At 34.5% G+C, this 12,500-nt stretch overlaps 2 protein-coding genes across 2 annotated transcripts in view; one reads left to right on the top strand and one right to left on the bottom strand.

Annotated features, from left to right (window-relative positions):
* Positions 1-12,500, bottom strand: part of LOC137629513 (cilia- and flagella-associated protein 100-like) — a 214,085-nt gene that overhangs the window by 201,149 nt on the left and 436 nt on the right. Inside the window, exon 1 of the mRNA XM_068360880.1 lies at position 12,500. This exon is cut by the window's right edge and continues 436 nt beyond it. The gene's annotated coding sequence lies outside the window, so the exon portion shown is untranslated. The remainder of the gene's footprint in view (positions 1-12,499) is intronic.
* LOC137629241 (uncharacterized) lies at positions 2,383-8,244 on the top strand. The gene is made up of 2 exons (XM_068360507.1): positions 2,383-4,172; positions 8,104-8,244. Exons 1-2 carry the CDS (start codon positions 2,796-2,798, stop codon positions 8,242-8,244), a joined length of 1,518 nt encoding a protein of 505 aa, XP_068216608.1. The 5' UTR covers positions 2,383-2,795.

Genomic DNA, 12,500 nt, shown 5'->3' with positions numbered 1-12,500 from the left:
TATTACCTCCGCTAACGAAGTTGGAAGGAGGTTATGTTTTCATCCCTGTTTGTCTGTGAACAGCTTGGTAGCCACAATTTTAATCGTAGGGTAATGAAACCTGCGTGTATCAACTGTTATGTAAAAGACTGGAAATTAATAAATTTTGGAAGGTCAAGGTCATGGTCAAGCAAAATGTCCAATTCACATAATCAGTCGTAAGTTTGGACATCGTTGTCACAGAGACTTCAAAATTGGTTCATATTTGAGTGTATGCGAAAATCCACGCCAATTAATACATATTAAGGTCAAAGGTCGAGCAAAAGGTCATGAAATAAGCTGATACGGCGGAGGTCTGCTCTCTACTGAGTGCCCCTCTAGTTATTATTATTATTATTATTATTATTGACAGTTATTTATAAAAGCATAAAATGAGTACTCTTGCCATTCAAAGGGTTAAATACTAATAAAACCAAACTATAAACAAAGTCATTAAAACTGAATAAATCACTTAAAAGTTTTACCAAATTCGATACCCTCTGTATTGGCAAACAGAATTTGAAGATAGCCTAGTCGCTCAACTCCAAACAGGATATTTTTAACAGAGGCAACAAACACTCTGTCTCCAAGATCCAGTATTTATTTAGCCTTCTGCTGATTATCATGTCGCAATCGTATTTGTTATTTTCGCCTGACAGCTGCTGTTGCATTATGCAATTAATCAGTTGTATAATTAGGCCTGTACAAGATGGGCATTATTTCTAAAACATAACAAAGTTCGAATTTCGTTTAATAAAGGGAAAACTTAATATCGAGTTGCATTGCTTACGATGTATCAAAAATCGGTTTAATTGAAACGCTACTAATTATTTTTCTTTCTCAGAGCCTTTGGCAACTATATTATTGCAGTCAATCGTACCACGATGTTTTTCATACATATTGCATTTTTTTTACGTGCTCCCAAATTGGATTTTTTTCTTTGCTTAAAAAACGACCCCACTAAGATTATTAAGTCGTTCAGCATTAATTTGAGTCACCAACTTTCATCTAATCACATATGCATAAGAAAATATGACCTAAAGATTATCTGGGCAAGTCCAAAATACCCTCAAAACACGGGTATCATACCAAAGATGAATAATTGTCGTTTTATGCGTAGCACGTGTTATAGAAGGCCAGCCTGCGATCTGTTTAGTCCAGTAGGGCACATCGAGTCAGAGGATATGGATCTATCCCCTTTTTGTCTTGTGTTTTTTCACACTTGGATTAATTGTCAAGTTAACTATATGGAAAACAGTAATGCATTTAAGGCTGCAGTGTCTTACAATTAAATGACATAAACAGTGAGGAATTTTAGCTGTAGTGTCATACGATTAAATGACATAAACAGTGAGGCATTTAAGCTGTAGTGTCTTACAATTAAATGACATAAACAGTGAGGCATATTAGCTGTAGTGTCTTACGATTAAATGACATAAACAGTAAGGCATTTAATCTGTAGTGTCTTACGATTAAGTGACATAAAGTGAAGCATTTAGGCTGTAGTATCTTACAATTAAATGACATAAACAGTGATGGATTTAAGCTGTAGTGTCTTATGATTAAATGACATAAACATTGATGCATTTAAACTGTAGTGTCTTACGATTAAATAACATAAACACTGATGCATTTAAGCTGTAGTCTTACGATTAAATGACATAAAGTGATGTATTTAAGCTGTAGTGTCTTACAATTAAATGACATAAACAGTGACGCAGTTAAGCTGTAGTGTCTTACAATTAAATGACATAAACAGTGAGGTATTTTAGTTGTAGTGTCTTACGATTAAATAACATAAACACTGATGCATTTAAGCTGTAGTCTTACGATTAAATGACATAAAGTGATGTATTTAAGCTGTAGTGTCTTACAATTAAATGACATAAACAGTGATGCATTCAAGCTGCAGTGTCTTACAATTAAATGACATAAACAGTGATGCATTCAAGCTGCAGTGTCTTACAATTAAATGACATAAACAGTGAGGTATTTTAGTTGTAGTGTCTTACGATTAAATGACATAACAGTGATGCATTTAAACTGTAGTGTCTTATGCTGGAATGTCATAAACAGGGATGCATTTAAGTTGCAGTGTGCCTTACGATTAAATGCCATAAGCAGTGATGAATCTAAGCTGTAGTGTCTTGCAATTAAATGACATAAACAGTGATGCATTTAAGCTGTAGCGTCTCCCAAGTAAAATATATAAACAGTGATGCATTTAAGTTGTAGTGTGTCTGACGATTAAATGCCATAAGCAGTGATGAATTTAAGCTGTAGTGTCTTATGATCAAATAGCATAAACACTGATGCCTTCAAGCTGTAGTGCCTTATGATTAAATTACAAAAACAGTGATGCATTTGAGGTGAAGTGTCTTACGATTAAATGACATAAACACTGATGCATTTAAGCTGTAGTGTCTTACAATTAAATGACATAAACAGTGATGCATTTAAACTGTAGTGTCTTACGATTAAATGACATAAATAGTAGTGTCTTATGATTAAATAACATAAACACTGATGCATTTAAGCTGTGGTGTCTTACGATTAAATGACATAAACAGTGATGCCTTTAAGCTGTAGTGTGTTTTACAATTAAATGCCATAAGCAGTGATGCCTTTAAGCTGTAGTGTCTTACGATTGAATGGCATAAACAATGATGCATTCAAGCTGTAGTGTCTTACGATTGAATAACATAAACACGGTGACGTACTTCCACTCAAGTGTCTAATGCTCTAATCGAACAAAAGTGAAATTACATACCTTCATAATGTATAACTTATGCTACAGTTACAGAAAATGTGTACTCTGGCTCTTAGAATTATTGGTGATCTGTTGCCTTACAATGAACCACTTTTTCCAAAGGTGTTTTCCTTCAAAAGAACCAAGAAATTTTCGAGAACTCTTAAAAGAAAGGTCATCGAATGCTGCAAATCAATATGGCAGAAAGGAGAGCAGGTCCACAGCTTTTAATGGTTGCGTCATTGAAAAACAGCCATTGCCGAATGGGAAACCAACCAATACCTCGTCTCATGTATTTACAGTAGAAAATACGCAACGGCGTTCGTTGGAGTCCTCATCACCCGTTGAGAAGTTCCGTAAACAATTATCACTATCCTTAACATCTCTTGTTGAGTGGAATGAGCCAAAAGCTTTGAATTCTTCGCGGGTCGAAAAAGATTGTGCGGTTTCAGAACCAAATTCAACTCCAAAGGCAACCCTTGCGTCAGTTAGTTGTGAATCAGTAATGTCTGTAGAGTCACCAGTTGCTGACGATGCTGCCAAAACCACACAGACGCCTTTCAAAGATAACATTGTTGTGTCATCCCAGATATCAGAGAAGGACGACCTTTTCATATCATCAGAGTCATCAGTTAAAGATGACCCAAAGTCACCCCAGATTTCTGATCATGATGATGACCTCAGTATGTCTTTACATACGATTTTAGAGGATGTATCTTCAGAAGTAATTCAAACAACTTGCGACAGTAGCAATGTTTTATCTTCCCAGACAATTAGCAAGGACAATTCTCTGTCATCTCAGACACGTTATGAGCAGGAATCTTTAAAGACAGTTGAAAATGCTCCTGCTATGTCAGCAAATACACCTGCTAAACATGATCGCCTGGCATCATCACGCACATTCGGGGAACAGGTGCAACCACCTAGTGGAAATAGCGATATGGTATCATCGCAAAGCCCCATTAGAGCATCACAGAAGCCTGTTAATAACAACTTTGCATTGCAATCACCTAATGATGATTCTGATACTGCTACACAGATGGCTATCGATGAAAATGAAACAAATGCCGATCTCGAACTTACAACGTCACCCATTAAGGATGATGTTTCAATGGCACATCCAATCTCTGTCGAAGAAAACAAAGGATCATCATCACAGATGCATGTAGAAAACGAGCTCATAGTTGAAGAGTCTCCTATTTTGAGCACTTGTGAGATTCCCCTGAAAACCACTAACGAAAAACTTGATCTCTCTCCCCAATTGCAAGTGGAAAAAGATGACTCATCTGCAAACAACGATCAGCATATACCGCAATCAGATTGCAAGCACACCAATGAAATAGTTCCTCCTTCTTCAGCTCATCATGAGGATCTGATGCGCATAGGATCAAATTCCAAAGCGAAGGTAGTCCTTCTTCAATTTGGTTTTCATTAAAATTTGCCTTTTCTCTAAAGCATTGAGTTCTCTTGCTTGAGGGTACACTCGGGCACTCTATTCTATCTTACTTTTTTTAATTTTTATAGTTTATATATGAAAGATTAATCAATTGTAGTTAGTGTTCTTAAAATATTTTATACTGATTGTTCATTACTTCTCTTGTTTATTCACTTCCTTTCTCCACTGACTTATTTTTCCCTGTTGGAGTCCTTGGGCTTATAGAATCCGGCTTTTCCAGCTAGGGTTGTAGCTTAGCTCGTAATAATAATAATAATAATGAAAATAATAATAATAACAATAATACTAATAATAATAATAATAATAATAATAATGCTAATGATAATACCAATAATAACAGTAATAATAAAAGTAAAGATAATAATAATAATAATAATAATAATAATAATAATAATAATAATAATAATAATAACAACACAAGCTGCATATCGTTATAACACACAAGAGTAAAGAAGTTGCATAACCTAACGTATTGACTATGAAACAGATGAATCACCCCTGTATTTAACAGAACATGATTAACCCCTGCATTTAACACCTTAAGATATATATACACACACACACACACACACACATATATATATACATATATATATATATATATATATATATATATATATATATATATATATATATATATATATATGTATATTCAATCAAACCTGAGCAGCATTTCAACTCTGGTCCATGTAGTGGCAGTCTCTTACTAAACAAATGAGCTACTATGATCCATGCACAAACGCTTATACATTCTATATATATATATATATATGTATAGGCCTATATATATATATATATATATATATATATATATATACATATATATATATATATATATATATATATATATATATATATATATATAAATATATATACATATATATTGATAGATATTACCGCTAGAAAATTATTGGCTCCTTTGAATGAACAGATAGGCTAGTACTGCATTGGATCACTGTCTTCCGTTACGATTCATTTTTCCTTTGCCAACACATACACCGAATAGTCTGGCCTACTCTTTACACATTTTCCTCTTTCCTCCTACGTCTGACAATACTAAGATAACTGAAAAGCTGCGAACAAAGGAATGAAGCCATCATGTACGTACGGGAGTACCATGGGGGTAGAGGATATGTAACTGCTCCTCACCTTTCCTTCCCCCTAGTTTCCTAGGCTGGGTTAAGTCTATTAGGGGTGCAGATATCTATGGTTACCTACAGATACATCCCTGATTATACACGATATCTTAGGATAGTCGTTCAGGGGGTTAGAACCCCGTGATACCTGGCGGTAATTCTCTTGTAATATCACTCGAAGAAATATTATACAGTAGGAAGCTGCCGAAGGGACTTCCCATCAGGACGACATTGCTATCTCACCCAAAAGTAGATTTTTCCTACGTCAAAATCCGTTTATTTGCATGTAATCGTTCATGGCTAAGGGTAAGGGTAGAAGACTTTATCAATGGTATGCAGCTGTTCTAGGAGAAGGGTACTCCAAAATCAAATCACTGTTCTCTATTATAATAATAATAATAATAATAATAATAATAATAATAATAATAATAATAATAATAATGCTATCTTGGAAGTTTGTGACCTTTCTGACTTGTTTCGTATGAAGGTTTTTGTTGTTGAGAGTAATTTAGCAACTAGTGGTATTCAACATGTTTTAAAGGTTTAAAGGTTTTAAAGGTTGCTCATAAATGGCAGAGGCAAGGGACAGTGACACTGCCTTAGCAATCAGGACAATGCCCTAGAGACTGACCATATATTATATGATCAGCGCCCAAGCCTCCTCTCCACCCAAGCTAGGACCATGGAGGGCCAGGCAGTGGCTGCTGATGACTCAGCAGATAGACCTATAGGCTCCCCCAAACCACCCAACCTTAGCTCACAAGGATGGTAAGGTTGCAGACACTAATGGCACTAACGAGTCTGAGCGGGACTCGAACCCCCTGTAACTCCAGGAGGTCTGTAATGGTCGCATCTTTTCCTAAGTGAAAGAACTGTTTTACTCTAAGCAGATTTAACAAAAGGAGCATGTGCAAAACAAAGGAAAACTAGAGGGGCACTTAGTAGAGCGCAGACCTCCACCACGGCAATTTATTTCTCGACCTTGACCTTGACCTTTGAGCTAGGACTTTCAAAGTTGAATCACTTCCACGTCTCAACATAACAATTAATCGCTGAAAATTTGTTCACACACAAATGACCTTTTTCTCGACCTTACAGCCTTTAAAATTGTATCATTTTCACGTCTCAACATAACAATTAAAACGCATTAAAGTTTCACCACTCTATAGGCCTATGTAAACTTGTGACCAGGAAGTTGTTCACACACTCACGACCTTTTGCTCGACCTTGACCTTTGACCTAGGACTTTCAAAATTATATCATTTCCACGTTTCAACATAACAATTAATCCCTTAAAGTTTACTACCCTTTGAGCAAAATTGTGGCCAGAAAGTTGTTCACAAACAAACAGACAAACGGACAAACAGGGACGAAAACGTCCACCCAACTGTGTTGTCGGAGGTAAAAAGGTCTAATTCTACCTTGCACTACAGAGATGTCTGATGTAAACAATTTAAGTTTACCTTTGGTACAATTATGATTTGAAGAGGCTCTTACAATTACCATTTATCCCAGTTAAACACATCAGATCAGCTTCTCTTGAAAAGCCAATTGTATAGTGTTCACAAAAAAACTCAATTATTAACTATAAAAAATAATAAAATTTATTAATCGCGTTATTGAAACACTTATATTTTGAATTATTTTCTTAATATATCTACAGGGTTGTGGTGGCCTGTTGGTAACGCCCTTGCCTGGTAATTGCCAGACTGGGGTTCGAGTCCCACTCAAACTCGTTAGTTCCTTTGGTTGCTGCAACATCACCATCCTTGTGAGCTAAGGATGGGGGATTTGGGGGTTTATAGGTCTACCTGCTGAGCCATCATCAGCCATTGCCTGGCCCTCCTTGGTCCTAGCTGGGGTTGAGAGGGGGCTTGGGTATTGATCAATGTATATATGGTCAATCTCTATGGTATTGTCCTGCTTGATCGGGCAATGTCACTGTCTCTTGCCTCTGCCATTCATGAACAGCTTTTAAACCTTTAAATATTAACTTGCCTGTGTCACTGAAGTTTAGGTCAGTCTCTAGGGCATTGTCCTGCTTGCTAGGGCAATGTCACTGTCTCTTGCCTCTGCCATTCATGAGTAGCCTTTAAACCTTCAAACATTAACTTGCCTGTGTCACTGAAACTTAAGTCAGTCTCTAGAGCATTGTCCTGCTTGATTAAGGGAATGTCACTGTCCCTTGCCTCTGCCATTCATGGGTAGCCTTTAAACCTTTAAACACTAACTTATCTGTGTCACTGAAGTTTAGGTCAGTCTCTAGGGCATTGTCCTGCTTGATTAGGGGAAAGTCACTGTCCCTTGCCTCTGCCATTCAGAGTAGCCTTTAAACCTTCAAACATTAACTTGCCTGTGTCACTAAAGCTTAGCTCAGTCTCTAGGGCATTGTCCTGCTTGCTAGGGCAATGTCACTGTCCCCCGCCTCTGCCATTCATGAGTAGCCTTTAAACCTTCAAACATTAACTTACCTGTGTCACTGAAACTTAGGTCAGTCTCTAGGGCATTGTCCTGCTTGCTAGGGCAATGTCACTGTCCCCTGCCTCTGCCATTCATGAGTAGCCTTTAAACCTTCAAACATTAACTTGCCTGTGTCACTGAAACTTAGTTCAGTCTCTAGGGCATTGTCCTGCTTGATTAGGGGAATGTCACTGTCCCTTGCCTCTGCCATTCATGAGTATCCTTTAGACCTTTCAACATCAACTTATCTGTGTCACTGGAATTTACTTATATTATCATTTCAGGTCTTTTCGCAACGCGCGCCCAGCGGCCTTCCAAAGGAGGACGAGGCGTCCAGCACTTCTCCTCATATACGCATTGCAATTGACGACGACGACCCACCTGATGACGTCGATGATGAAGAGATCGAAATAACGCATTTGTGAAAGCAACGCTGTGAGGCGGTGGCTTCAACATCTATACAACGTCTACTAACAGTTTATTAGGATTTTACTATCATGAACAAATAGGAAGCTTGTCTCCTGTCCATGGCTGGTGTAAAGATGATTATTATTATTGTTATATTATTATTATCATCATTATTATTATTATTATTATTATTATACAACCCTACACTTAGAAATTAGCTGAAAAAAAAACAACTATAAAAATCCTGGAATGAAAATTGCCAGTCATTTACCGTTTTAAAAATGGATATATTGACGCAAAGGAGTGATATTGCGGTCACCAACCAGTAAAAGATAAAGACAAATTAGGGTAAAAATCACGGTCGCCTGTATTTTACTGAAATACAACTGAGAACAGTAGATTTTTACGTAGAATTTCCGATTAAAATTACACGTTTTATTTATTTATTTTTTCTTTTTAACAGCGTACGGTTTTATACTTCATTATTTATAATTCTGTCCCTGATTTTTATAGCGATATCATGATAAAAATATGATGATTAATTATAACTGAAAACACACTTATTATGACGAATAATTAATTCATGCTATAGTATATAACATTCCAATTCTGCATATTATTACTATTACTATTATTATTATTATTATTATTATTATTATTATTATTATTATTATTACTTGCTAAGCTACAACCCTAGTTGGAAAAGCAGGATGCTATAAGCTGTAGAGCTCCAACAGGAAAAAATAGCCCAGTGAGGAAAGGAATAAGGAAATGAATAAACTAGAAAAGAAGTAATAACAATTAAAATAAAATATTTTAAGAACAGTAACAACATAAATCAGATTTATCATATATAAACTATAAAAACTTAAAAAGAAAAGAAAAAAAAAAGATAAAAAAAATAGAATAGTGTGCCCGAGTGTACCCTCAAGCAAGAGAACTCTAACTCAAGAAAGCGGAAGACTATGGCACAGAGGCTATGGTACTACCCGAGACTAGAGAACAATGCTTACCTTAAAGGGTGGTATGAACAGGTGCCAAAAAAGTTATGCTTTCTCAATCTATTCTGTATTACCAGTTTATCATCAGGTGAAGTAAATGTCTTTTGGTATTAAATTAGTTTTATTTACTCCTTTTTTCCCAGTTTCTTTGGTTAATTTTTTTTTGTATGGCTTTAAATGAACGAGATTCGAGGTGACTGCCATTTGTAGTTCTCTCTTTAATGATGTTTGTTTGCCATATGAACTCACCAAATATATATATATATATATATATATATATATATATATATATATATATATATATATATATATATATATACATACATATTATATATAGAGAGTATATATGTAAATTAATATACATATATGTATATATATATATAAATATATATACTATATATATACAGTATATATGTATAAATATATATATACATTTATATAAATACTGTATACATATATATATATATATATATATATATATATATATATGTGTTAAATTTTGCACATTTAGACGAGCTTTTCATATCAAAATACGCCATATATTTTTGATCCATTAATGTCTGGATTCTCTTAACGACCTCGGGATTAGAGCCCCAGGCGAAATCATAAAAAGACAATAGCTTCTGACCGGCCCTTAATCGAACCCTGGTCCAGGAAACTTGTACGAACTGTGACACACCACTTGGCCAAATGACATGCACTGGACCAGGGTTCGATTCCCCGCCGGTCAGAAGCTATTGTCATTGTGTGATTTCGCCTGGGGATCTAATCATGAGGTCGTTAAGAGAATCCAGACATTAATGTATCAAAAAAATATGGCTTACTTTAATATATATATATATATATATATATATATATATATATATATATATATATAAAACCATTCTCAATTGAAAAGTTATTTCATTTAAAGATGTAACACTGTTAAACAAGTTAAAGTCAAGCAACTATGAAATGGTGAGAAGCAATATTTGTTTAGATCTAAGGATAGAATGAGAACAACCAATATTAATAATGAAAATAAACACATCTGTAATAAGAGAAAAAAATCCGACGAGTTTAGTTTAGCAATACAAAATAGGTACTCCCAGCTATGCGATGAAATGGAAGCAAGTACAGAAGAAATGAACAGTAATTTAACAATGTTTGTTTTGGAATCAGCACAATAAGATAGGTGGAAAAGTTCCTAAGCAAGATCAACGAAAACTATCAGAAAAAAAAAAAACTTAATGAAGAAAAGATATGAAATGAGGATAAAATCTAAGAGAGATGAAATAGAATGAGTAGAACTATCTAAAAAACAATAAACAAACTCAAAATTCAAGACAATCGTAAAGACATCCAGACAAAAAATATGAGGAAACACTAAAGAAAGAAGAAGTATCAAATTGATGAAAAGAAGACTTTAAAAAGTGTGCCAACAGGATGTTTGCTTGAGGGTACACTCAAGCACACTCTTCTATCTTATTTCTTTTCCTATTGTTTTGTTAAAGTTTTTATAGTTTATATAGGAAATATTTACTTTAATGTTGTTACTCTTCCTGAAATATTTTATTTTCCTTTTTTCCTTTCCTCACTGAGCTATTTTCCCTGTTGGGGCCTCTGGGCTTATAGCATCCTGCTTTTCCAACTAGGGTTGTAGCTTAGCAAGTAATAATAATAATAATAAAGGATGAAAAAGGAAATATTATCAACAAATGAGATCATCATCATCATCTCCTCCTACGCCTATTGACGCAAAGGGCCTAGGTTAGATTTCGCCAGTCGTCTGTATTTTGAGTTTTTGAATCAATACTTTTCCATTCATCATATCATTGTCTTCAGTCCTGTAGGTATGGGTCTTCTAACTCTTCCAGTGTCTTGTGGAGCCCAATTAAACGTTTGGTGAACTCATCTCTCTTGGGGAGTGTGAACAGCATGCACAAACCATCTCCATCTACCCTTCACCATGATCTCATTCACACATGACACTCGAGTAATTTCTCTTATAGTTTCATTTTTAATCCTGGCCTATCATTTCACTCCAAATAATTCACTGATCAAGTCCAACAAATAAGGTTTATGGACGACCATTTTGAGATTATTAATGAATATATATACTTAGGACAGACAGTAAGTATATCCCTAGGTCACGAGACCGAAGTCAAAAGAAGGATTAGCATGGTATGGAGAGCTTTTGGTAAACAAAATGAGATTATGGAATGTAAAATGCCCCCATCTCTAAAAAAGGCAAGTATTTAATCAGATGATCTTACCAGTTTGAACTTGTGCATCAGAAACTTGGAGCCTTACTAAAGCCTTAGAACATAAGCTGGTTGTAACTCAAATAGCTATGGAAAGAATAATAATAGGAATAACACTGAGACAGAAAAAGAGCAACCTGGATGAGAGAGCAAACTAAAGTAGAGGATATTCTAACATGTAAGAAAAAGAAATGGACATGAGCAGGACATATAATGAGAATGACAGACAATAGATGGACATTAAGAACAATAGAATGGGTCCTTAAGAGATCGCAAAAGAAGCAGGGGAAGGAAGAGAAGACGATGGATTCACGAACTATGAAAATTTGAGGGAGTGGACTGGCAAAGAGACCATAAACAGATGCAAGTGGAAGGACGTCTGAGGGATTTGTTCTGCAGTGGACTAGTAACGGATGATGATGATGATGATGATGATGATGGTGATGATGATGATGATGATGATGATGATGGTGATGATGATGATGATGGTGATGATGATGATGATATTGTATGGATGTTCTTGAAGAGATCATGGTTCTTTATTCTAATAGATGTCATTATTCTAATAGAATATTAGCCAAGTTATAAAAAAAAGATAAAAATAATTTCATAGTAATTACTGAAAATTCATCAAAGCATTTCCCAAAGAAATTTCAACAAAACAGCTTAACAACAGTCCAAAACAAATATATCGACACAGATTTCCTTAAAAATAAAATAAAAATATGAAATGAAAATAAATTGAAAAAATCCAGATTGACAAATTTTCAACATATATACTCCTGTATATATATATATCTATATATATATATATATATATATATATATATATATATATATATATATATATATATAATATACATGTATGTGTATATATACATACATACATATATATATATATATATATATATATATATATATATATATATATATATATTTATATATACATATATATATATATATATATATATATATATATATATATATATATCCCTAAATATAAATAAAAAAGTACATTAAATTCCTACC

This window comes from Palaemon carinicauda, chromosome 37, assembly GCF_036898095.1.
Source record: "Palaemon carinicauda isolate YSFRI2023 chromosome 37, ASM3689809v2, whole genome shotgun sequence".
Lineage (NCBI taxonomy): Eukaryota > Metazoa > Arthropoda > Malacostraca > Decapoda > Palaemonidae > Palaemon > Palaemon carinicauda.
This window is presented reverse-complemented; position numbering and strand designations above follow the sequence as displayed.

Excerpts from the sequence above, each read along its gene's own strand:
- LOC137629241 (XM_068360507.1), top strand. The coding sequence starts at position 2,796 with ATGTATAACTTATGCTACAGTTACAGAAAATGTGTACTCTGGCTCTTA. Across the intron at positions 4,173-8,103 it reads GATCAAATTCCAAAGCGAAG|GTCTTTTCGCAACGCGCGCC; the intron begins GTAGTCCTTCTT and ends TTATCATTTCAG.